The 27,271-nt window shown below is 45.9% G+C and overlaps 1 protein-coding gene across 5 annotated transcripts in view; it reads left to right on the top strand.

Annotated features, from left to right (window-relative positions):
• LOC131397738 (solute carrier family 23 member 1-like) overlaps positions 1-24,043 on the top strand; it is a 48,915-nt gene extending 24,872 nt beyond the window's left edge. For 3 of the 5 annotated variants that reach the window (XM_058530798.1, XM_058530821.1, XM_058530814.1), the window contains 9 exons: positions 2,128-2,309; positions 3,232-3,352; positions 4,470-4,626; positions 5,460-5,713; positions 12,307-12,471; positions 12,881-12,989; positions 13,086-13,181; positions 14,823-14,996; positions 15,786-18,445. In XM_058530798.1, the coding sequence (XP_058386781.1) occupies positions 2,128-2,309; positions 3,232-3,352; positions 4,470-4,626; positions 5,460-5,713; positions 12,307-12,471; positions 12,881-12,989; positions 13,086-13,181; positions 14,823-14,996; positions 15,786-16,126 (1,599 nt within the window). In that variant the 3' untranslated portion in view covers positions 16,127-18,445. Of the gene's footprint in view, positions 1-2,127; positions 2,310-3,231; positions 3,353-4,469; positions 4,627-5,459; positions 5,714-12,306; positions 12,472-12,880; positions 12,990-13,085; positions 13,182-14,822; positions 14,997-15,785; positions 22,588-23,914 lie in introns of those variants that run through there. The other 2 variants (XM_058530806.1, XM_058530803.1) reach the window with 2 other exon arrangements.
• The last annotated feature ends 3,228 nt before the right edge of the window (positions 24,044-27,271 follow it).

The following is a 27,271-nucleotide window of genomic DNA, read 5'->3' as shown; positions in this document are numbered from 1 at the left end:
TGCCTCTGGGACCAAATCTAGCCTGTGGTCTGTATCTTTACTGCCCACAAATGAAGAATGGTTTTACATTTTAAAAGGTTGTTTAAAAAAAGACTACGTGATAGAAACTGTATGTGGCCCACAATATCTAAAAGATGTACTCTCTGGCCTTTTATAGAACAGGTTCACCAAGCCCTGCTCTGAGACCCAGGGCCTGGGACAGGGCTTCCTCTTGCCTGGGTCTATACAGGCATCTCTAATACTTTTCCCACATCACCTCCTAGTGTCCAAACCCGGGGTCTCATCTGTGGTTTTTAGCTCCCCCTGCTGGTCCAGTGTTTTCTGCAGTGCGTAAATAAGAGAAAAAAGTTCTTAGAAGTTTCAACCACATTTTATTAATTGATTGATTGGTTAAATTCACTGAACCAGTCTATTGGAATTTAAGGTAGATTCTCCATTTTTCACTGAGTGATATTTTTCCACACATATCTCAAGGCTTGAAACCACTAATGCTGGCAGGTCAATTGTACATCACAATGCCAACCACAGATGAAAGTGATGCGAATACACGACCCATAGCAATTTCATTAATTGCTGGGATATAAGAAATAAAGGAGAGGTAAAAGTGAACAATGATACTATTTTAAGGAAATGGTGGTAGCAGAAAAAGTAGAAACCCATGAGAAGAGACGGCAAGTTCAATTTTCAGCACGTTAGACCAATTTACACTTCATCTTCCAGTATCATGGTAGTTTTTATTTATATACTTATACGTGCTTATATATATGTGAAAGAAATGACAGCAATGATGCAAGAGATGGGAGGGAGAAATCAGGATTCTTTTGTTATTATAAGATACTCACACTACCCGTGAAGTGGCGTAGTGTTATTTGGAAGTGGATTTGGATTAGCTGTAAAGGTATATGGCAAACTCTAGGGCAACCACTAAAAAGTAAAAAAAAGAAGTGTAACAATGCTAAGAAAGGAGAGAAAATGGGATCATATAAAATACTCATTTAAAACCACAAAAGGCAGAAAAAGAGTGGAAGATAGAAATAGGAACAAAGAACAAGGGCTAATAATTAGAAAAGAGTAATGAATATGGTCGATATTAATCAAACTAATTCAATAGTCACTTTGAACATCAGTGGTCTAATTGCATGGATTAAAAGGCAGAGATTGTCAGAGTGGATCAAAAAACAAGACCTAACTATATGTTGTCTACAAGAAACCCACTGTAACTAGAAAGACACAGATTGATTAAAAGTAAAGGGATGGAGAAAGATATACCATGCTAACACTAATCGCAAAACAGCAGGAGTCACTATTTTACTTTCAGAAAGAGCAGACTTCAAAGCAAGGAAAGTTTTCAGGGATAAAATAGAAAGTATAACATCCAAACTAGTAAAGTAAAAAAGAAGTAAAGCAAATCATTCAGTCCAAGAGATCAGGGGTTGGCAAACCACAGACTAGGAGCCAAATCTGGCCAGGTGCCTGTTTCTGTAGAGCCCACAAGCTAAAAATGATTTTCTATCTTAAATGGTTGAAAAAAATCAAATGAAGAATAATATTTCATGACATGTCAAAAGTATATGAAATTCAAATTTCAGTGCATATAAATGAAGTTTTATTGGAATACAGCTAGGCTCATTTGTTCACTTCTTGTGTTGAAAAGTATGACGGAGCCCATATGGCCCCCAAAGCCTAAAATGTCCACTATCTGATGCTTTACAGAAACAAAAAAAGGGCCAACCCCTGCAATAGAAAGTAGGAAAACAGAGAAAAGTGAAGCAGCAAGATATTCAATACACTGCTGAGTGACGCTGCTTTACGAGTCATCACCATCATCACTATGATCAATCAATAATGTTGAAGGCTACTCCCTGAAAACCTTCCTATTAAGGGAAAGTGTCCAACAGCTGGTTGGAAATCCAGAACTGGAGAGAGGAGCCAGATCAGAGCTCTTCTTTCCTCAGTTCCTTCGGGTCCAGCTTTGCCTCTGCACTGCCTCTGAATGCACCACCCACGGGTGACCAGATTTAGAGGTGGGCTGCAGCAGCGGGGCCTGTTCTCGGGGCCTGGGCTGGGCTGAGGCCCACAGTCCTGCTGCAAGCTTTGAGGTGCCTGAGCTGCACTCTTCCTCTTCAGTTGCAGGGCGCCATCATGGTCGCTTCCTGTGTCCAGATTCTAGTGGGCTTCTCAGGCCTCATCGGCTTTCTCATGCGCTTCATTGGCCCCTTGACCATTGCTCCGACCATCACCCTGGTGGCCCTGCCTCTCTTCCATTCTGCGGGGAATAACGCTGGGAGCCACTGGGGGATTGCGGCCGTGTAAGTACTCTCTGGGGTGGGAGCGCCATCTAAGTTCTCTTTGGTGGAAGGTTACCCAGTAAGAAGAATAAGAGTCCTGGATATTGGCAAACTCTTGTGGTTTAGAAATACTTTCATGAACATTATTATACCCTAAAAAAGCAGGAATTGCTACTTCTAGTTTATTATTCTTACTATTTATTACATTATTAGTTCTCGTAGACAATGAGTTCATCGGAGGCAGTGTATAAGAATACTTCGTGTAGTGTTCACAAAAAGTTGATATTACCGGACACCTGCCTACTAGGTTTTCATTGAGCAAATGTTTGTAAACTCCTGGCCCCTGGGAAGGCTGGAAAGACATGGACCCAACCCTCAAGCATCTTGTAGTGTGTGGGAGAGAGACAAGACTTGGATCCGAGTACCTATGACACCAGGAGAAAATGAGGAGAGTCACAGAATGTCATACACGTTCAGGGGAGGGGTGAGGACAGCCAGCTGGGAGGATCAGGAAGGCTTCCTGGAAAAAGGGGTCTGAAGCATTTAAAGAGAGCTTTGAAGGGACTTAGGGATGACACTGGACACTGTCATTCTCTCTGCCTGCTGTGGTCTGAACACAAGGACCTGCAGAAGAACCTGGGAGAGATGTTCTCTGAGTCTGGCCTCATAGGCTCCACCTGCTGGATCCATGCAGCTGCTGACCCCCAAGGAATAACCGCTTCCCCTCCCACTCCTCCTCCTCAGCCACCAGCAGCTTCTGAAAGGCAACAGCCCACCTTTTCAGAAATGGCAGGATGCTGCCTGTGCTGCAGGTCTAGATGGGGGCCCTCCCAGCTTGGGCACTGTCCCCAATCCCAGAGACATGTGGTGGCCCAGCTTTCTGGACCCTCACTCAGGATGAGCCCCCACTCACCAGGTTGGGTGTGGTCTGTTTCTGTTTCAGGACCATCTTCCTCATCGTGCTGTTTTCTCAGTACCTGAAAAACGTCGCGGTGCCCGTGCCTGTTTATGGAAGAGAGAAGAAGGGTTTCACCTCTAAGTTCTATCTGTTTCAGGTCTTCCCTGTAAGCAGCACTCCCCACCCCCTTCCATTCTGAGTTGAGGCACAGCCTCTCGCACTCCCAGATGGCTCCCAAAGCAAATGCTCCCCCATCTGCAGTAGCCTCTCCTCCTTGGCCTCTCTTAATCCACAGGGGAACGAGGCTGAGAGAGGCCGGCAGCCTGTGGGGATGCTTCCTGACCATTGGTGGAATGCTGTCCCACGTCTTCCCTCAGTGCTTCTCTCCCAGGAGCAGAGAACCCTGCCCTAGGTCCCTGCTCTGGGCACCAGTGTGGGACAGCCTTCTCACCTTCCCTGAGCTGTCCTCATAGCAAGGTACTGGGGGACACAGCCAGGTTCACTGCTAATTTTACAAAACTAAGACCCAAGTTGCTTAGATCAGGTTCTTTCTCAGTGGCTCATGGGTAGTCCAAATACCCCGGGATGAGGATGGTACCTCCCTTTTCAGAGCCTTCCCTGTTGAATTCTCTGTTGAACCACGCTGTCAACTATGTGTAGCTGTCAACCACACAAATATGTTTGCAGGTTTCATTCAACTGTAAACTACATTTCACGTTGTAAAAAGATCCTTCCACACAATGATCTCATTGCTCCTTCAACAACACTGTAGGCCAGTGGTTTTAAAATTCAATATGCATCAGATCACTTGGGGACATTGTTAAAAATACAGATTTCTGGGGTCCTGCCACAAGAGAATAAAAATCCATGTATCTGAGGATTCTAGAAATCCTGCTTCAGGCTCTGCAGAGCAGTGGTGGTCATTCCACTGTACAGAGGAGGAAACTGAGGCTCAGAGAGTTTGATCCAAGGTCATGTGACCAACAAACAGTGGAAAGGGAGCCAGATGGTAATTATTCTGAAGCCAGCTGTGCCCGCCTTACCAGACATTTCCATCTGTGTTTGACACAAGGTCTCCCCATAGTTTATTTGCTACGTTCCTTTAATGTGCTAAATATCCGCTGACACACCAGATTCCTGTTGTCACTGGAAGGGTGAGTAACCCAACACTTCCTCCTTCCAAAGGGCTTTCCTGAACTCCCTCCTTAGCCCCACCCCTCTGGGAGGTTGTTGACCTGGGCTGGGGGTGAGACCCAGTGGTGAAGGGTGGCTCCTTCTGGCAGGTGCTGCTGGCCCTCTGCATCTCATGGTTCCTCTGCTTTGTGCTCACGGTGACCAACGCCCTCCCTGCGGACCCCACAGGCTATGGGTACCTGGCCCGCACCGACACCAAAGCCAACGTCCTGAGCCAGGCTCCTTGGTTTCGCTTCCCTTACCCAGGTAATGAGAAGATGGGCCACTTCTTGCCTGGGACACACATTTCCCAGGACTGCCCATGGGGCCCAGGGCACTGGAGGGAGAGTTGAATAGGGTAGGTGGGAGAGATGTCCTCCAAGGGATCTGACAAGGAGGGACAAGCCCTAGGGAGTCCATATCAGACCCCTAAGAGAAGAAGAAAACCCTTGAGTTGTCCTAAGAATCCTTTGGGGGTGCCAGGCCAAAGGCTACCACTCCCAGACCTAACTCCGAGCTGCGCTACATCCCTCAGCCCCTCCTCCACGTTGCTCAGAACCCATGAGCCTGGGAGTGAGGCGAGGACAGTGAGGTCTGACCTCTTAGCCAGAACTTTGCGTCTCTTCCTGGATTCAGTGGATCCCACACAAGGGAGGCCTGGGACTGAATGAGAACATTTCTGAGGAGACAAGGTCAAGGTCACCCCTTAGGCCCCTTCTGGTCTCCTTTCCCTGCAATTCTTAGCTCATTGTATACGAATAACCAGGTTCCAGGGATGGCTGGCCTGGCCTCATGGACTGTGGCGCTAGGGCCTCCCTGACTAAGCATCTCGGCTTCCAAATGCCTCAAGGCCTTCCTGGGAAGAGGCCCTGTTGCTGGCTCTTTTTGTGCACAGTGACCTCAAGGTCAGGGCGTCTGACCACCTCAGGGATGAATGGTAGGGCAGGAGTCCGAGCCAAAGCCTCTGGACAGTTGTGGGGTTGGAAGACATGCTGCCTGGTCTTTAAAGCCTTTGAGAGACCTCTCCAGCAAAGAAATGATTTGAGGTTCAGCAGCCTGTTGTCTTCTGGATTAATATTCCCTCTACATTGCCTTTGCAGGACAGTGGGGCCTCCCCACCGTCAGCCTGGCTGGGGTCTTTGGGATCACGGCAGGAGTGATCTCCTCCATGGTGGAGTCGGTAGGCGATTATTATGCCTGTGCCCGCCTGGCAGGGGCCCCACCCCCTCCGAAGCACGCCATCAACCGCGGCATCGGCATTGAGGGCATTGGCTGCCTGCTGGCAGGGGCCTGGGGGTCCGGGAACGGCACCACCTCCTACAGCGAGAATGTTGGGGCACTGGGGATCACCAAGGTAAGGCAGCTGACGGGCCTGCTGGACACCTGAATCTGTCATCAAAGTGTTAGTCTCTTAGTACTGCTGTAACAAAGGATCACAAACTTAGTGGTTTCAAATACCCCAAGATCTTCTTTTACTGATCTGGAGTTCCGAAGTCCAACATGGGTCTCGCAGGGCTGTGTTCCTCTCTGGAGGCTCCAGGGGACAATCCATTTCCTTGCTTTTTCCATCAGCCAGAGGCTGCCCACATTCCTTGGCTCAGGGTCCCCTTCCTCCGTCTTCAAAGCCACCAATGTTGCATCTCTCTGAGTCTTCTTCTATGGTCACATCTCCCTCTGATCACAGCCAGGAAAGAGTCTCTGCTTGTAAGGATTCATGTAATTAGACTGGACCCACCTACGTAATTCAGGATACTCTCTCTATCTCAAAATACTTAACAGAACTTGATCGTAACCGCCAAGTTCCTTTTGCCAAACAAGGTGACATGTTCACAGGTTTGGGGATTAGGACATGGCATCTTTGAGGGGCCATTTTTCTGCCCACCATACTTGACCTTCTTTGGTTGTGGTGGTTCCACAGGCAGAAAGTCTGTCTGGCACTGGCAGACGTCAGTGGCTTTATGAGCACTGAGGAAAGTCCTTACTTTCTGAAGTTTAGGTGGGTGGTCCATTACCTCTGGCCCAACCCTGTGTCGAAGCTCCAAACCTGAATATTCAAAGCCCACCTGGTCGCCTCCACCTCAGTGTCCCAAGGGCACCTCATACTCAGTATGGCCTCTGTGATGCTCAGTACGTGCCCCCATCCTTACTTCTCCTCCTGTAAACCTCGTCTTAGTGAGTTCACCCAAGTCATCTAACTTCTCGCTCTCCTGCATCCTCACTGTGGATTCTATGTTCTCAACATGCCTGCTGCCCTTCCTGTCCTCCCTTCCCCATTCCCAGTGCCACAGATTTATCATCTCTCGCCTGGACACTGCAGTCTCCCTAACACTCTCCGTTCTAAGGATGTTGCCCATCTCTAATCTAGCTACCACATGGCTGCTCAAAGATCTTTCTAGAACTCAATTAGATGACTCTGCTTAAAATCTCTTCATGGCTCCCCATTTTCCACAGAATTCTTCAGGAATGTGCTCTCTAAGGTGACTTAGAAAAGAATATTATTATGATGTTGCTTTCCACATGCTTCAGATATCTTTGCAAGGGTTCCCAGCACAAGTCCTGTGAGCTTTGGGAAACACAGATCCCCCGCCCACATCCCCCACCCTGCATTTTCTGATAGCTCCCTCAGTGGTTCTGATATGCAGCCAGGTGGCACTGCATCTTTCTAGCATCAGATCTGTCCACCTTTGTACCCTGCATGGCCTCTGGCCCACGGCGGGGGCTAAAATCTGGGCACAAACAGCTGAGCCAGCAACCACCCCTACAGCAAGTCCTGTGTGCTGTGACACTGTGGACTCTGGTACTTGCCCAAGGTTTCTAAACTTTTAGTGCTAGTGAGGGGAATGTTATTCCACGTGAGGACCACTGACCCACACAGAAATACAGCCAGAGTGGGCTACATAGGTATAAAGCAGCAAATATTTTTCCTGTTAAAGAGAACAAATCTGATACAGAGCAGAAAATTATATTCAATAAACAGAACATTTCTTTGATGTATCATTTCTAAACTAAGGCCTTTAGAGGAGAGGGAAAGAGGAGAAAAGAAAGATACATAGACGCAAAGCAGGCTGCGAATCCTGTAGGAGACAGATTAACCCTGGTCTGGACTCACACCTCCTCCCTGTGGCCTTTTAAGGTATTGCTTCATGTTGCATCTGCAAGGAAAGAGCTCTAATTCTTGGTTCTCTCCCTGTGCACGTGAGTGTGTGTGTGTGTGTGTGTGGGAGTGGGGGGGATCTGGCTGAGGCCCAGAGATCTCCCATCACTTCTCCAAGAGGTCATGCTCCCGGCCCAGATGTCAATCCTGAGGACAAAAGAAGCCCAGGGCTGCATGATGAATTCTGTGGTAGCAGGACTGGGGAGGACTGCCATCTTTATGAGACCATCAGCATGTCCAAAGGCTCTGGTTGACCCGACAAGTTGATCTCTTGTGCTTGGATTCATGCCCTTGTTCCCACAGTGCATTGTTAGGGTTGTAAACGAAACAAGGCAAAAAGTGCTTTTGATCTGGGAAATTCTTACCCCATGTCTTCTAATGAAGACAGTTAAATAAAGAAGCTCTTAGACTAGAAAGAAAAATAAGCAAAGGCAGAATCTGCTACTTGATTGCTGCCTTAATGGACTTCAAGTAGCTGACATTAGAGTATCTTTTAAAAAAAGTAGTTTTAGGGGGCTGGCCCGGTGGCGCAAGCAGTTAAGTACGTGAACTCCGCTGTGGCAGCCCGGGGTCTCTGGTTCGGATCCCGGGCGTGCACCGATGCACTGCTTGGCAAGCCATGCTGTGGCGGCGTCCCATATAAAGTGGAGGAAGATGGGCACGGATGTTAGTCCAGGGCCAGTCTTCCTCATCAAAAAAAGAGGAGGATTGGCAGATGTTAGCACAGGGCTGATCTCCTCACACACACAAAAAAGTATTTTTAATTGTGGTTAAAGACACATAACATAAAATCTACCATCTTAACCATTTTTAAGTGTGCAGTTCAGTAGTGTTAAGTATATTTACTTAATATACTATACTATATAATATACTATAATACTATGGTCTACTATATACTTGTGCAACAGATCTCCAGAACTTTTTCGTCTATCGAAGCTGAGACTACATTAGAGTAACTTTTAAGCACTGGGAGTAGACACTAATGGGTGAGAAAAGGTTCAAAACATCTAAATACATTCATTGACAATAGACTCATGATCTGATATTCAGCTATTTGCAGTACAGCTCTTAACTTTTGAGGATGATGCAGAATGCCTCACGGTCAGAGGTGAGTTTTGTCTCACTGGTAGTAGCTGTCGCTCAAACCCCACTGTAACCCTTGACTAGCAGAGCAATCAGTAATGTCCAGCAGTGTGACAGCTGTGTGCACCTGGCACTGGGACATGTTCTGTGATGGAATGGGATGCGGCCCATGGTCCATGATCCTCACAGCAGAGTGTTTTGTTTTGTTTTTTAAGCTTTGTAGAAACTTAAAGATCTACTCCAAGGAGGTGAAATGTACTTCCTCAGCATTCCCACACCCTAGCTACTCAAAAAACTCTGTGCAACCAGGTAATAGCAATTAGTAGTGACTCTAGTGCAACACTTGGTCCTCTGGAGAAATGAACTAGAAAAAACCTCACTTGTAAGATTCCTGATAGGACCACTTAATGCTGTATAACACCATGGGAGGGGGCCTTGTCTCAGTTTTGTATCCCAAATGAACCTCCATAGAGATTAAGGAGAAATCATAGTTTACACATATTCCATAATAATTGCTTTGTCTTACTCTCCATCCCATCTCCTATCTCTCCCTGTGTCATTGTGCTCCAGGCACACTGATTTTCCTTTTATCCCCCACAACGGTGTTGAGATATACGTGACATATAACACTGTGTAAGTTTAAGGTATACAATGTGTTTATTTGGTACACTTATATACTGCAGTATGATTACCACCATTTGCTAACATCTCCATCACGTCACATAATTACACTTCTCTTCTGTGGTGAGAACATTTAATATCTACTCTCTTAGCAACTCTTAAGGGTATAATACAGTATTGTTAACTAGAATCACAATGCCATACATTGATCCCCAGAACTTATTCATCTTCTAACTGGAAGTTTTACTCTTTGACAAACGTCTCACCATATCCCCCACCCCACATTTCCTGGTAACCACCATTCTACTCTCTATTTCTACAAGTGTAGCTTTTTTAGATTCCACACATAAATGATATCATACGGTATTTGTCTTTCTCTTAGCATAATGCCCTCAGGGTCCATCTATGTTATCACAAATGGCAGGATTTCCTTCTTCTATTATGGCTGAAGAATATTCCATTGTATATACATATACCACATTTTCTTTATCCATTCATCCATCGATGGACACTTAGGTTGTCTATATCTGGGCTATTGTCAATAATGCTACAATGAACATGGGGGTGCATTTATCTTTTCCAGTTAGTGTTTCGTTTTCTTCAGATAAATATCCAGAAGTGGTATTGCTAGATTATATGGTAGTCTGATTTTTAAATTTTTAAGGAAATCCACACTGTTTTCCACAGTGGCTGCACCAATTTACATTCCCACCAACAGTGCACAAGGGTTCTGTTTTCTCCATATCCTCATCAACATTTGTTATCTCTTGTCTTTTTGATCATAACCATTCTAACAGGTATAGATAATATCTCATTGTGGTTTTGACTTACATTTCCCTGATGATTAGTGATTTTGAGCATCTTTTCATGTACCCTTTGGCCATTTGTATATCTTCTTTGGAAAAAATATCTATTCAGTTCCTCTGCCCATATTTAAATCATTTTTGTTGTTATTATTGAATTGTATGAGTCTTTTATACATTTGGATATTAAACCCTTATCTGATATATAGTTTGCAAATATTTTCTCCCATTTCTAGATTGCCTTTTCATTTTGTTGATTGTTTCTTTAGCTGTGCAGAAGATTTTTAGTTCAATGTAGTCCCACTTGCTGATTTTTCCTGTTGTTGCTTGTGCTTTTGGTGTCATATCCAAAAAATCACTGCCAAGACCAATGTCAAGGAGCTTTTTCCCTATGTTTTCTTCTAGGAGTTTTATGGTTCAAGTCTTACATTTAATTCTTTAATCCATTTCAAGTTAAATTTTATGAGTGGTGTAAAACAGCGGTCCAATTTCATTTTTCTGCATGTGGTTATCCAGTTTTCCCGATACCATTTATTGAAGAGACTATCCTTTCCCCACTTGGGTATTCTTGGCTCCCTTGTCAAATATTAGTTGACCGTTTATGCAGGGGTTGATTTGTGGGCTCTTGATTCTGTTCCATTGGTCTATGTGTCTATTTTTATGCCAGTACCCTATTGTTTTAATTACTATGGCTTTGTCATATAGTTTGAAATGAGGAATTGTGATGCCTCTAGATTTATTCTTCTTTCTCAGGATTGCTTTGGCTATTCAGAGTCTTTTGTGGTTATATATGAATTTTAGTATTATTTTTTCTATTTCTGTAGAAAATGCCATTGGAATTTTCATAAAGATTGCATTGAGTCTATTGATGGCTTTGGGTAGTATGGACATTTTAACAATATTAATTCTTCAGATCCATGAACATGGGATACCTTTCCATTTATTTGTGTCTTCTTCAATTTCTTTCATCAGAGTCTTAGAGTTTTTAGTGTACAGATCTTTCATTTCCTTGGTTAAAATTATTCCTAAGTATTTTATTGTTTTTAATGCTATTGTGAGAGGATTGTTTCCTTTATTTCTTTTTCAGATATTATGTTGTTAGTGTATAGAAATGCAACTGATGTCTGTATGTCGGTTTTTGTATCCTGCAACTTTTCTGATTTGTTGATTAGTTCTAACAGTTACTTGGTTGAGTCTTTTTTACACATTTTCTGCATATAAGATCATATCATCTGCAAATAAAAACAATTTTACTTTTTCCTTTCTTATTTGGATGCCTTTTATTTTTTTATCTTACCTGATTGCTCTAGCTGGGACTTCCAGGACTCTGTTCCACTCGTATGTTGAATAGGAGTAGTGAAAGTAGGCACCCTTGTCTTGTTCCTGATCCTAGAGGAAAAGCTTTCAACCTTTCACTGTTGAATATGATGTTAGCTGTGGGTTTGTCGCAGATGGCCTTTATTGTGTTGAGGTATATTCCTTCTATACCCAATTTGTTGACTTTTTATCTTGAAAGAATGTTGAATTTTGTCCAATGCTTTTTCTGCATCTATTGAGATTATCATAGGATTTTCCTCTTTCTTTCTATTAGTGTTGTGTATCACACTGATTGATTTGCAGATGTTGAACCATCCTTGCATCCCTGGAATAAATCCTGCTAGATCATGGTGTATGGTTCTTTAAATGTGTATTGAATTCAGTTTGCTTATATTTTGTTGAGAATTTTTGCATCTTTATTCATCAGGGATATTGGTCAGTAGTTTTCTTTTCTTGTAGTGTCCTTATCTGGCTTTGGCTTCAGGATAATGCTAGCCTCATACAATGAGTGTGTGAAGTAAGTATTATTAATCCCATTTGGTTTGTAGAGGCTGACATTTGGAGAGGTTAGGTAATGTACCCAAAGTCACACAGCTAGTTAGAGGCAGAGCTGGGATTGGCTCTCAAACCTCCATTCTTAAGCATTGAGCTACTGCCTCCCTAGAGACACTTCTTGCCTCACTGCAAAGTCTTCTTAGAGGAGGAGCATTTGAGTCAGGACTTGAAGACAAGTGTGAGAGCAGCTGAGTGGAGAGGTGAGGGCAGAGGCCGGGATCCAAGGTCACACCCTCATCCTTTCCCAAATCCCATGTGGGAGCAGAGGGGAGCCATTTTGGGGTTAGGTGGTGCTGTTCCTGCAAGTCCACTGGAGTGATGTTCCAGGTGCCCTAGGAGCAGGGCAGAGGCCTCTGGGGCATGTGGGTTGGCCAGCGCTGAGCTCCTCATCCCCCATCTACTTGAACATTGCAGGTGGGGAGCAGGATGGTGATTGTCGCTGCTGGCTGTGTGCTGCTCCTGATGGGAGTATTTGGGAAGATTGGGGCTGCATTTGCTACCATCCCAACCCCTGTGATCGGAGGCATGTTCCTGGTGATGTTCGGAGTCATCGCTGCCGTGGGGATTTCCAATCTGCAGGTAAGGCAAGGCACCCTTGGAAAAGCAGGAGCATTGCCTCCCCCGGAAGGAGCCCATGGGGATGAGATAAATGGAACAGAGCTGGGACAGGGGAGGAGGAGGAGGGCATCCTCGGTTCCGGGAACCACAGTCGCCCCCAAATGGAAGAAATAAATAGCCAGAAGCATCCAAACTTCTGAAAAACAGAAATTCCATCAGCTTGTATTGGATCATCTAAACCACTCAACTCCCAAGGTCAAGTTGGAATTGGGGCCTGATTGGCCCACTAAGAGCATGTGTCACTCTGAGTCCAGCCTCCCTCCCCACTCTGGTGGAGGTGGGAGGGGAGGGGGCATTTGAGGGATGTTAGATTGATGTGCAGTACAGGTGCTGATGGTTCTGGGCTGCCATGGGGGCCTCTCTCCTGCAGTACGTGGACATGAACTCGTCCAGGAACATTTTTGTCTTTGGCTTCTCCATCTTCTGCGGGCTTACCATTCCTAACTGGGTGAACAACAACACCGAGAAGCTCCAAACAGGTGATTCTCCATTCTCTGGATTGTGACCACTCCAGGGGCAGAGGCAGTGGGGCCCTTTGTCCCTGGGAATCCCTGTCACTTTTGTTTCCACTCTAGGGATTCTCCAATTGGACCAGGTCATCCAGGTGCTGCTGACCACGGACATGTTTGTAGGAGGATTTCTGGGCTTTCTACTGGACAACACCATCCCAGGTACAGCTCACTTTCATTCTATAAGCTATCCATTTGGGTAGATGGTCAGTATTTGGGCCACCCACATTGCATCTCTGCCCTGGATTACCATGTCAGCTGGTCTCAGCATACCTTGAGGAGGCTCTGGATCTGGGTGGGGTATACAGGCACATATTAGCTTTGTAGGGTTGCCATAACAAAATACCACAGACTTGGGGGCTTAAACAACTGAAATGTATTTTCTCACAGTCTGGAGGTTAGAAGGCTGAGATCAAAGAGTTGGCAGGGTTGGTTTCTCTTGAGACCTCTCTTCTTGGCTTGCAGATGGCCGCCTTCATGCTGTGTCTTCATGTGCCTTTTCCTCTGTGTATGTGCATCCCTGTTGTCTCCGTGTTCTAATCTCCTCTTCTTAGACAGACACCAGTCATATTAGTTTGGGGCCCACCCTAAATACCTCATCTTTAACTTAATCACCCCTTTTAAGTTCCTATCTCCAAATACAGTCACATTCTGAAGTATGGGGGTTAAGGCATCAACATATGGTTTTTAGGGGGCCACAATTCAGCCCATAACACAGCCCTAAGGTGAGAAATACACTAGAAGCCAAAAGAAAAAGACTCAATCCCATCCCAGAGCCTGCAGTCTAACTGGTGAGGGAGAGAACACATGTATTCACTCACTCATTCATTCATTCATTCATTCATTCATATTTTCAATAAAAACCCATTGAGCACTCACTGTATTCCAGACGCTAGGTACTGAGAATACAAAGAGCGGAAAGACATGCCCCAGCTTCCAGAAACCCATAGGCTAATAGGAGAGAGAGACAGGAAAACAGACAATTAGAGCCAGCCCTGATGGTCTAGTGGTTAAGGTTTGGCACTCTCACCACTTTTGTGGCCTGGGTTTGCTTCCCAGACGCAGAACCACACCACCCGTCTGTCAGTAGCCATGCTGTGGTGGTGGCTCACGTAGAAGAACTAGAACAACTTACAGCTAGGATATATGACCATGCACTGGGGCTTTGGGGAGGAAAAAAAAAAAAACAGGAAGATTGACAACAGATGTTAGTTCAGGGCAAATCTTTCCCACCAAATAAATAAATAAATAAATAAAGGACAAAAGAAAGCAGACAATTACAATACAGGGTAATAAGTGTGATAATGAGCACACTGAGTCTATAAGTGCTGAGGACACTGAAGGTGAAGAGTGCAGAGCTGCCATCACCGATGGCTTTCAATGCTCCCTTCTTGATCCTCCCACCGCCTCTCGACAGGACGTCTATGATAGCCCCTGCTTCGTGATATTCTATTTTCCACATTTCTTCTCTCTACCAAGTGTAAAATGCATCTGCATTCCAGAAACATTAAATGTGGAGAGGCCCACTCCTGATGATGAGGAGAGGATGATGGTTCATATAAGGTTGTACCCTGGAGCTCTGCACCATGTCAGCCCCACAGTGGGAACTCAGGGGGTGCCTGATGAGCTGAGCTGTGATTCTTGAGATGGGCTTAGCGGAGGAGGAGGAGGCCCTTTTGGCAGGTGGAGGGCCCTGGGAGGAGACCTCATGAGTGCCTGCAGAGGGCGCCAGAGGCTCCCTCCAGCCCTCCTCCACCCAGCTCCATCAGGGCCCAGTCTTGACTGCTCACTGTCTCCTATTAGGAAGTCCGGAGGAGAGAGGCCTCCTGACATGGAATCAAATCCACGAGGAGTCTGGGGAGACTACGAAGGCATCAGAGGTCTACGGCTTTCCCTGTGGGATTGGCACAAAGTTCTGCACTTCCTCCTATACTCAGTATCTCCCTTTCTGGCCCAGAGTGGAACATCGTGGGAAAGGTGAGGTGGGAGTGTGCCAGCTTACCCTCTGCTCCCAGGATTCCACAGGAGAGTGTCTGAAGGATGCCACAGAAACCAGGATGTAAGGAGAACTCTCTGCACTGCGGGTGGGAATGTAAATTGGTACAACCACAATGGAAAGCAGTATGGAGGTTCCTCAAAAATTTAAAAATAGAACTACTATATGATCCAGCAATTCCAGTTCTGGGTATTTATCTGAAGAAAATGAAGACATTAATTTGAAAAGATATATACATCCCCATGTTCATTGCAGCATTATTTACGATAGCCAAGATATTGAAACAACCTAGGTGTCCATTAGATGGATGAATGGATAAAGAAAATGTGGTATGTACACACACACACACACACACACACACACACACACACACACACACACATGAATATTATTCTGCCATAAAAGAGAATGAAATCTTGCAATTTGGATGGACAACATGGATGGACCTCGAGGGCATTATGCTAAGTGGAAAAAGTCAGACCGCTCTGCCCTGGTGCAGCCAGCTGGGTGGCCTTAGCCTCCAAATTCCCAGCTGAGCCGCACAGGAGATCTCTGTGGAATTGGTTAGGGCCCTTTTGGCTGGAGATGAGAAAAGTGTAACTCAAAAAATGGGAGGTGGAATTTATTGGTTCTTAATGGAAGGACACTGGGAGAGCTCACAAAACCATGGGAGGAATCGTATGAACCAGGGCCTTAAATATGAGAACTGATGGTTCTTTCTCTCTGTCTCTGTCTCTGTCTCTCTGTCTCTCTCTCTCTCACACACACAGACACGCAGAAACACACACACACACACACACACACACACACACACACACTCTGTCCCTGTCCCATCACTGCTTCTCCTTGCCTGTTAGCCTCATTCTCTCCCACTGCAGCCAAGGACGATGGCCACACACCACCCCAGATTTACATCCATCCACAGCGACTGCCGAGGCAAAGGGAAGAGAGCCTTCCCCACTGGGTCTACCAGAAACATTCCAGGGAGGACTATGGTATCTCAGGGTATCCTATGCAAAGTAATTTTATAAGTGCTGAGTTTGAAGACTTCATCTTAATTGTCCCTGTATTAATTTCCCAGGGCTGCTGTAACAAATTACCAAACACTTAGTGTCTTAAAACAACACAAATTTATTCTCTTAGAGTTCTGGAGGTCAGAGGTCTGGAATGAGTCTTAAAAGGCTAAAATCAAGGTGTCGGCAGGGCTGACTCCTCTGGAGGTTCCAGGGGAAAATTCATTCCCTTGCCTTTTCTAGCTTCTAGAGTTGGCCCATATTTCTTACATTGTGGTCCCTTCCCCATCTTTAAAGCTGTAGGGCGGTAGCCTATGTATCCTATATCAACCGTGTGTCCTTTTGGCCCCCTTCTGGGCAGGACACTAACCATCTGGGATTTTTAATGATCCAGGGCCTGGCCAACTTGGATCTTAATTTATCTCACTCAAAGAACATCATGTCTTGAAGGAACACAGAGCCATTCCACATGAACTACTGTTTCTGGCAATGCTGGTCATACCAAGTACAGTCCCTCTTGGCAAGCACGGAGTCTTTATTCCCCTGCCTATATAAGCAACCCCCTCTCTGCCTACAGTAGTGGGTGCACAACTCCGTCCAGTTGGCTTCCACTGGACAGTCCCCCTATGTCTTGTATGCCATCTCTGGGCCTTTTCTTCAGTCTCTCTGCAACCTGTTGCGTGTTGCTCATGTGACTGGGCTTGTGGCCAGACACTTGGTGAGCCAGCTAGGAGACTGAGGAAAACCCCATGAGTGCCAAAACTATGGGCAATGGCAAGGGGGAATCTGCAGAGGAAATCCCAGTTGGCTGGTGTCCTCGATATGTGGGCCCGTTGCCACTGGGCCAATGTCCTCAATATGGGGGCCAGTCACTACCATTCTGGATGGATGGGGCCCACTGTGTGAGTATGGAGATGCCCCCAAATGCCAAAGGGCCTAGGGAAAGCTGCTACAGCCATGGGGTAGCCCCCCCCCCCACAGTGGGATGGCTCGCAACTGAAGCCAAGGTGGAAGCAAAAGCAAAGGTAAAACAGTTGCTGGAGGAAGTGCTCACTCCCAGAGGAGCGCAGGCCCAGTGGCTGGTGAGCGCTGGGCCCACCGCCCTCAGGAGCCACTGCTGCATGCCCGGTTGGCGGGGCACTGAGGCCAGTTGCCAAGTAACATAGCAGAGTAGGGCCACCGCTGCCAACCTGGGCGAGACAGGTAAGGTCAGGCAGAACGGAGTAAGGGCTACCGGGACCACTGTGCAGCTGCTGCCATCTCCTCGGCGCTGCTGCTCCTGGCCTTGCTTGATGCCCACCCCAAGGGCTCCGAGTGGCTGCCGCGTTTGATTAGCATCCCGGGGTGGCTTTCGCGTCTCTGGGATACTGGAGCAGAAGGTAGAGATGAGTGATCTGCCTCTTGACTTGGTTAATGGCTACCTGTAAGGGGGTGTGGTTAATGAGGGGGACATACCCTTGCCCCCCCTCCACCCGTGGTAAAACCTGGTGACAGCAGGCACCCCCCTGGAAGAAACTGATAAGCAACCAAATGCTGTTACTGTGGCTTTGTGGCAGAAGCTGGAGCCACAACAGAGTTTCACAAGGCCACCTACAGTGTGCCCCCAACCAACAGCACCCCCAGCGACAGCCTGGGAACACTTTAGCCCCCTCGACTAGGGGGAAGGCCAAGGGATCCTGACCCACTCCTACAACATCTTGCAGGTGGCTCAGATGTTGGGGGACCAGACGCCACATGTGGAGATAACAATATGTTGGTCCACTAAAAATAAACGGATGGTCTTAGCATTGGTGGATACAGGAGCAAAATACACTCTGATTCATGGAAATCCAACCCATCTTGATGGCCCTATTTCTGTCATAGATGATTATGGTGGGAGCACAGTCAAGGTGAAATTGGTGGTGCTAGTGCTGCAGATAGGGCGTCTCCTGCCAAAATGGTATATGGTGTATATTGCCCCCATACCTGAATACATCCTGGGTATGGATGTCCTCACTGGCCTGACCCATAATACTGATGATGTCATGTTAACCTCTGAGTCTTTTTCAGACCTCCAGGAAGCCTCCCACTCCCTCGTCGCCCACCTACGCCAACAAGGATGGGTGGTGAATGACAACAAATTACAAGGGCCTGGGTTATCTGTCAAATACTTGGGTGTTGTCTGGTTGGATAAGACAAAAGTGGTTCCTGCTGCTGTTATACATAAGATACAGGCTTTCCCTACACCCAATACCCCAAAACAATGACAGAACTTTCTGGGCTTCTTAGGTTACTGGTGCCTTTTCATTCCTCATTTAGCATAACTACTCTGTCCTCTTTATCAGTTGGTGCAAAAGAGAGTTGTCTGGGACTGGGGGACCACCGAGCAGGATGCCTTCACGCAAGCCAAAATAGCACTAAAACAAATTCAGTCTTTGGGTGTTTTGACACAGGGGCAACTATGCAAATTGGACGTTTCCAGCTACCAAAAAGGGTTCAGATGGGGTCTCTGGCAGATCCAAGGCAATAAACGAATTCCCCTTGGCTTCTGGTCCCAATTGTGGAAAGGGGCTGAAAACTGATATAGCACACTAGAGCAACAATGATGTGCCGCTTACTTGGCTTGCTGAAACCGTTAAAGACAGAAGACAGGACCCTAGCCCATTGGACAAGGCACCTAAGAACTGCAATTTGTTGAATGAATGAACACGAAAGACTCACCTGATCTAGTGCATTTCAGATGTTGACAGAAGGACCCGATACGACAGTGTGTCTACAGACAAGAGCCCACCAAAGGGAAAAAATACAACCACAGATAGGCACTGTGAACAATTTGCTTTTGCCTCTGCCACAAGAACTCCCTACCGGGACCCACGTGGTGACTTGGCCCTGGGACTGGCAGGTGGGGCCCCACTGGTGTTGTTGCTTAGCCCCTTGGGGGACAGGCTTAGAACAGGATATCACGGTAATACTTTTTATCATGGGGAGGCCACCAAAAACATTCAAACTCACTAATCCAGGGCCTCTAATTTCCCGAGGCACTTTAATCCTTTCCCTCTGGTGGTTGTTCCTCCCTTATCCCATTCCACTGCAACTGCGTGTGTCTTGTTGGATGGTCATGACGTCCCAGTTTTAGTTCCCTCTAAACATCTTACTTTTGTCCTTAGAACAACGTCTGCCAACCTCTTCACTGATTGAGCACTGTTGCTGACATACAAAATTGCTCCAGCTGCTGGGTATGCAGCAAGCTGCCTCTCTCTCTGAACGTGGGATTACCATGGAGGACAGTTTTCTTTGGCATTTTTGCCTTTTTGTTATTACTTTTATTTTCTTGCTATGCTCTCTATTGCCGTAGTGGTATACGGTTACAATGTTCCTCTATGTGTCTGGCCCAAGGGGTTCCGCGGAAGAATGGCGCGTTAGGATTGTAAGGGCCATTCAGACATGTGGGGGGTGGAGTGTAGGGTTGTAGCCTATGTGCCCTACAGCAACCATGTATCCTCTGGCCCCCTTTTGGGCAGGATGCCAACCATCTGGGATTTATAACGATCCAGGGCTTCGCCAACCTGGATCTTAACTTGTCTCACTCAAAGAACATCATGTCTTGAAGGAACATAGAGCCTTTCCATGTGAGCTACTGTTCTTGGGAACTCTGGTTGTACTAAAGACAGTTCCTCTTGGCAAGCATGGAGTCTTTTTTTTTTTTTTTTTGTGAGGAAGATTAGCCCTGGGCTAACATCTGTGCCCATCTTCCTCTATTTTATATGGGAAACTGCCACAGCATGGCTTGACAGGCAGTGTGTCAGTCCGCGCTCTGGATCTGAAACTGTGAACCCCAGGCCACCAAAGCAGAGTATGCGAACTTAACTGCTACGCCACTGGGCCAGCCCCAAGCATGGCCCTCTCTCTGCCCACGGTAGAGAGTGCACAACTCCGTCCAGCCAGCCACCACTGGACATTCCCCACAAGTAAATCCAATAAATAATTCTACCTTGTACGTTGTCTCTGGGTCTTTTCTTCGGTTCTCTGCAACCTATCCCACACTGCTTGTGTAACTGGGCGTGTGGCCTGACAAAAGTGTCTCTCTCCAACCTCTGCTTCCATCTTCCCATCTTTTTTTTCCTCCTTTGACCTTCTTGCTTCATTCTTATAAAGACACTTGTGATTACATTAAGGGCCCACCCATTTGATCCAGGATAATCTCTCCATCTCAAGATCCTTAGCTTAGTTACATCCACAAAGGCCCTTTGCCATATAAGGTGATACTCACAGACTCTGGTGATTAGGACATGGATATCTTTAGGAGCCATTATTCAGCTTACTGCCATCCCTAATTTAAAATCCTATAATAGTAACTTTATAGTTTGGCAGCTGTTCCTGAAGAACATGAGCCTGAAGACCCTGCCACCCTGGGGGAAACTGATATGCAGAGATCAAAGCCTTTACAGATCTGCTTTATTGACTCTAAATTTTCTCCCTGTGAAGCCACGTCAGCTCCCACTGGCAGTAGAGTTTCCTGGTCACCTTGTCACTTCCGCACTTCCAAATACACTGGCTGGAGTCAGCACGAAAGGCGTCCTCCTTGCATATAGCCTTAGTAGGTGAAAAGTCATGTATTCCTTTTTCACCATTTGCCGGTTAAGTTTTTAAACCAATTCTGCTCTTTTGAACAGTTTTTCATTCCTAATATATGCATCTTGTGTTGATTTTATAATGTATCCAGTCTGTTCTTGGAAGATATTTTGTAGCCTTAGTCCATAAAAAACTGACAATTATCTTTACAAAATCTGTGATAAACCTCTACACATTTTTATTTTTGCTATAAAACATATACTTGAATGAAATGTAACCGTTGTTAAACTCTACTAGAAGCTGATTAACAAACAGAAATTAGCACTTTATTTTAGGATAGTGAGAATGGGGAAGAACTTTAATTCTACTCCTACAGGACATCTCCACTCTACTTCTGCTTTGAACCTCACCCCATCAGACTTTCCTCCTGTGTGCTGTTTTGTTGGTGGCAGCTACAGACCCCAGTTACTAATCCCCCTTCCTTGAGGATGTCAGTGCATAGGTCACTGTCTCTCCAACCATCCTCCTGTCTTAATAATTGATGACTTCATATCCACATAGCTCATCCTTCCCCCACCCTGGCCTCTTGTTCCTCCTCCAATAACCTGGTCCTTCACACCATCTCAGCAGCTCATTCCTATGGCCACATTCTAGTCTGGACTTTGCAATCCACCTCCTACAGCCTCAATTTCAAGCAATCTCTGACCACTACCCCCTGCTATTTTTCTGGCTTGCTACCTCTAGTACCTCAAGTCCTATAACCCTTTAATTGGCCAGGATCTGAATCTACTGTCTTCCCACCTGCTTCTTGTCCTCTCTTCCCTCCTTACCCAGCTTCAATTCCAGAGTCAGTCACAATAATCACTTTCTTGCATTCTTAACACCCTTGGTGTGCTTTCTCTTCATTGCACTCATTTGGCAAAACTTTAACGCTGATCAAAAACAACTCTTCACCTACTCTGTGCCTGCGTCCACACAGCTGAACTGAGCTGACTGCTCTTATCTTAGATTCATAACCATGAACTTCATGTGGGTCTTCAGTGCTGCCCAGCAGTCATGCCACCTTTCCCACGTCCACTCGCTCTCTCTTGTTCTCTCTTCAGAAGCCCCTTCCACCTCTGTCCTCATCCTGACTCTCAGCTTCCTGTCTCACTGAGAGCTCTGTGGGGTTGCAATCAGAAGCATCCACATCTCTCCACCCACAGCTTCTGCACCCCTATCCTCAGCTTTCCCTCCTGTTACAATGAATGAACCATCTGGTTCTTCTCTAGAGCTGATTCCCTCCCTTTGTGCTCCAGAGCCCATCCCTTCGTTCCTACTCAAGGATTCACTGCAGCAAAAAATTAAATTCTCCCCTCTTCCTCATCAAATTTTCTCTTTCTTTTAATAGTTTATGTTACCATATACACCTGCTGTTATTACTATTATCTTTAAAAAAGTCTAATTTTGTGAACACGTGAATTGTTGGATTAGAGTGGTAGGATCTGCCTATATAAAGTGCTGTAGTAAATATCTGTGGATCCAGGATGTGGGCTTAGCTCTAGCGGAACCCAGGTGCTTCCCAAACCAGTCAAGAGTAGTCACATCCCCTCTTCAGCCCTTCTGTTCTTCAAATCCTGTCCAATTCTAGCGTCGGAAGACACTGAAGCAAAGCAAAGAAATTATTTGGTGGGTTATAGCTTAAACAGTGGCCTTATTTGGAAACCCTAGTAGGCTATTTGTGATTGGTCTTTCTTTTTTAAAAATTATTTTATTGGGGCCAACCCTGTGGTGTAGTGGTTAAGTGCGTGCACTCCACTGCTGGCTGCCTGGGTTTGGATCCTGGGCGCGCACTGATGCACCGCTTGTCGGGCCATGCTGTGGCGGCATCCCACGTAGAGTGGAGGAGGATGGGCGTGGATGTTGGCTCGGGGCCAGTCTTCCTCAGCAAAAAAAAAAGAGGAGGATTGGCATGGATCTTAGCTCAGGGCTGATCTTCCTCACACACACAAAATATATATATATATATATATATATATCAAAAAAATTATTTTATTGAGGTCATATTGGCTTATAACATTCTGTAAATTTCCGGTGTACATTACTACATATCAGTTTCTGTGTAGACTGCATTGTGCTCACCACCAATAGTCTAGTTTTTATCCGTCACCATACACTTGTGCCCCTTTACCCTTTTTGCCCACCCCTCCCACCCCCTTCCCCTCTGGTAACCACTGATCTGTTTCCTTATCCATTTATTTGTTTATCTTCCACATATGAGTGAAATCATATGGTGTTTGTCTTTCTCTGGCTTATTTCGCTTGACATAATACCCTCAAGGTCCATGCATGTTGTTGCAAATGGGACGATTTTGTCTTTTTGTGGCTGAGTAGTATTCCATTGTAAATACATACCACATCTTCTTTATCCATTCATCAATTGATGGGTTGCTTCCGCATCTTGGCTATTATGAATAATGCTGCAATGAACATACGGATGCATAAATCTTTTTGTATTGTTTATTTCATGTTCTTTGAATAAATACCCAGTAGTGGGATAGCTGGATCATATGGTAAGTCTATCTTTAATTTTTTGAGAAATCTGCATGCTGTTTTCCATATTGGCTGCACCAATTGCATTCCCACCAGCAGTGTATGAGGATTCGCTTTTCTCCACATCCTCTCCCTGCGTTCATTATTTTTTGTCTTGGTAATTATAGCCATTCTGACAAAAAAAATCCTCAACAAAATATTAGCACTCACTCAGGTGGGGATGCTATGCTCGGTGTGCGGGTCCAGCCAAGCTGCTGCACTCGGTGGGTGGGGTGCCTTTGTGGGGGCTTTGCTGCCACTCAGTGGGGAGCATTTGCATGAGCGGGGCCACATTGGTAGGTGGGTGCTCCCGCAGGCTGGGCTACCACTCGGAAAGCATTTTTGTGCAGGCTGGGCTGCTCCTGCCTCCACTGACAGATGTGCCAGTCACTGATTGAGGATCCATGACCTGGATTGCTGCTGCCAGAGAGAGGCAGAGGTCTACCTACCTGTTCCACTGCTTCCTGGGGATCCGGTCCACCCACCTTCAGATGTATAGCTGCGTGAATCTCAGGAATCCTGTTGTGTTGTGTAGAGAATCTTCTGTTGGTTAGAATGTCTGTTTAGTTGTAACTTAGAGGGGAGAGAAAGGGAATAACTCAGTCTGCCATGATGCTAATGTCACTCTTTGATGGGCTGCTCTTAAATTTCACTTTTGGGTTTAAGTGCATATATTCTGGCTTAGGTTTTGGTTTGCTTATGTAGACTACCAAGGTATCAGAGTCCCCTCAACCTAATGGTCTCCTTGTTTAATTATTTTAACAGGCTTCAAGACTGCAGCAACAACTCCTGTCTGAGTTTCAAGCCTGCTCATCTGCCCTACAAATTTCAGATTTGCAGTCTCTACAATTTTGTTAACCAATTCCTTAAAATAAATCTCTATACCTACACCTACATGTGTATCTATCCTATTGATTTTGTTTCTCTGAAAGATACCATACTAGCTGATATAGGAAGATATCATTAGTCAAGATAGAGGAAGATATCCAACTGATATAGGAAGCGTCCTTGGTGGGGAGGAAGGGAGAATGAGTACCATCTGAGCGTAGTTTTATGCAACAAATCCATTCCAGGCTGCACCAATATCCGATGCCTGCTGCAAGAGAGGGGGAGGGAAGCAGAGGGCTGTTGGGGCTGAAGAGTGAAGGTGGGAACAACACTCCTAGCACCTGGCTGTGGGGAGAAAGGACACGGCATTTGCTGAGGTCCACTCTGACCGGGGGCCCACTGGCATATACTCTTCTGCGAATTAAGTCACATTCTTAGACTAAATAGGATCAGTGTGGGGGCTGGTGCAATGAGTGAGGGGCTAGTTAGAGCGATTACATGTTCCTTAAAGGCCTACTATGTGCAGACACTTCTGTATCATTTCTTCTTTCTCACATGCTGGCTTGTTCCTGGTTTGCTGAATTGCTGGGGGTGGCTGGCCTGACCACTGGTGCCACGAGGACTCCTCTTTCCTGTCTTCCCAACACAAGATTGGGCAGCCCCCAAGCATGAAGGCTCTGCCTGCCGAGCTGCGTGGAAAGGCCCTGCCTGTGCCTCAATTTGGACAGTGAAGCACTGGCAAAGCTCCAATCTCTCCATATCCCTAGGGGGAGTCCTTGAGGGGGAGTCCCTTGGCTTGTGCATCATAGGATGGTATGGTGAGGCGGTGAGAGCTGTGGCTGTGGCATCAGACAGAGTGGGATTGGATCCTAAGACTTAACTTGTGTGTCAGGTTCTTACAGGGAGATGAAACAATCAAAGCATTTGGGAGGCCTTCAGTGGAAGGGAGCCGCTGTTGTTATGACGTGTAAACTGTAAAGAGCCAGGTGAACCCATTCTCTCTGTACACTCAGGGGATTAGTCAGAATTCTCCAGATCTAGTTCACACATATACATGTCTACACATATATATATATCTACATGTACACACACACACACACACATAAATATATATATAAATAAATATATATATATATATATATATATATATAGAGAGAGAGAGAGAGAGAGAGAGAGAGAGAGAGAGAGAAAGATATTTATTTTAAGGAATAGGCTCATGTAATTGTAGAGGCTAAGAAGTCCGAAAATCTGCAGGGTAGGCTGGCAGGTCGGGAAGAGTTGCAATTCAAGTCTGAAGGCAGTCACTGGCAGATTTCTCTCTTCCTCCAGGGAGGTCAGTCTTTTGGTATATTCAGTCCTTTGACTGAGTGGATGAGGCCCACCCACATATTGGAGTGTAATCTTACTCTAAGACTACTGATCTAAATGTTAATCTCATCCAAAAATACCTCCATAGAAACATCTAGAATAATGTTTGACCAAATATCTGGGTACCATGGCCTAGCCAAGTTATTACATAGAATTAACTATCACATCCAGTGTGCATGCCCGGGGACATTATGCTCTCTTTGCCCAGGAACCTCACCAGAAAGTGCTCAGAACACTATGGGATCTGGCTTGGACTCTAGTACGAGTCTTTATCACCAGAAGAAGTAGATGTAGCTGGTTCTACCCTGATGTCCTGTAGCACAGGGTTGAGGTCAGCACCATTCCTGGGCTCCCAGAACATGCAGGATGAGTGGGTGGCCTCCAGAACTCTCTAGAACCCATCAGAACAATGTTTGGAACCCAGAGTGTGCTACAAGAACCCAGTGTTATGGCACCTCCAGGGACAGATCCTGCCTGTCCTCTTCTTGAGAGGCCTGTGGCCTGGGCCTCAGCTGCACCCAGCACCCCTGAATAGGAGCACAGTGAGAGTAGGAGTGTGCCCTGCAGCAGGCCAGTGTCTTATACCAAACAATCCTGAAAGACTGACACAGGCCCGTGATACTTTTAAATACTCTATAATAATCAGAAACTAAAACCATCAAAATGCCTTTGGGACATCCCACTCCAAAACTTCCCAGAAGGCTGAGGCAGGCGCAACCTTGGCTTCTGGCATTCAGACTTGCAAACTGCCCACATTCACTCATTCCATCCCCCTCACAGCCCTTCTGCATTACAAATATTCATTGTCAAAGTTTTAATCCAGAAACATTCTTAAGATTTGTTTTGAATGCAATAATATTTTCATATATTGCCTTTGACATTAGCAAGACTGACCTCACCTATATTGAAAATTATTATTATTTTTTTTTAAACAGAATTTTCTTTTAAATTTTTCTTTCCCCAAAGCCCCAGTAGATAGTTGTATGTCATAGTTGCACATCCTTCTAGTTGCTGTATGTGGGACGCGGCCTCACCATGGCCAGAGAAGCGGTGCGTCGGTGCACGCCTGGGAGCCGAACCTGGGCCGCCAGTAGAGGAGTGCACGCACTTAACCGCTAAGCCACGGGGCCGGCCCTGATAATTATTATTTAGTGCTCTTTAATGGTGGTGCCTGGGAAGGTGGACCAAGATCAAGACACTTCAATTCTTCCTTTCTAATATCTTGCTTTCACTCTTTCATTTCTATTACTACTGCTTTTTCTCAACTTTACGCCCTTTCTTCAATATTATAAGAACAGTGCAAGTTTTGGGAAGATGGTGAAGTAGGTAGCTCCAGGAATCCATCTCTCTACCTGGACAACAAATGCACTGGCAGAAGCTGTCTCATGTAAGTATTTTGAAACTCTGAAGTCTGTTGAAGGCTTGCAACTTCAAGGGGAAGAATGGGTGGTTAATTTTGATCCATTTCAGCTCTTAGCAGAGTAGCAGCTACACATCCCCCTGCCCCAGCCACGTGGCAGACAGTTGGAACATCTCCCTGGAGCAGCTTATACACAGCTTGGGGGAGCCAGAGTGGGCAAAAGGACCCTGTCCTTCAAATCTTGGGGATCTCTGCTCTGATTGCTGATTATTGCTTCTGATCACAGAGGTGCAGACAAAGAGGCAGGCAGCCATTGTTCTTGCATCTACCCCATTATTGCAAGCCCCACCCCCTCCAGCTGAAGTGATTGCTAGGGGATTTATAGGGCTAGTGCCCATTTAACCCCTTTCAATTTTCACTTTTTCCTCTTTTGAGAGCTAGCCATTAAAGACTAGGACATTCAAAAACAACTACATATACAGGGAAACTTAGAAAGTGACTGTGCATGTCCAGGGAAAGTCTCATAAAAGACCTGAGAAGACCTTAAGTTTACACCTAAAGCTGAT

The sequence above is a fragment of the Diceros bicornis genome, chromosome 3 (assembly GCF_020826845.1).
Source record: "Diceros bicornis minor isolate mBicDic1 chromosome 3, mDicBic1.mat.cur, whole genome shotgun sequence".
NCBI classification, from domain to species: domain Eukaryota; kingdom Metazoa; phylum Chordata; class Mammalia; order Perissodactyla; family Rhinocerotidae; genus Diceros; species Diceros bicornis.
This window is presented reverse-complemented; position numbering and strand designations above follow the sequence as displayed.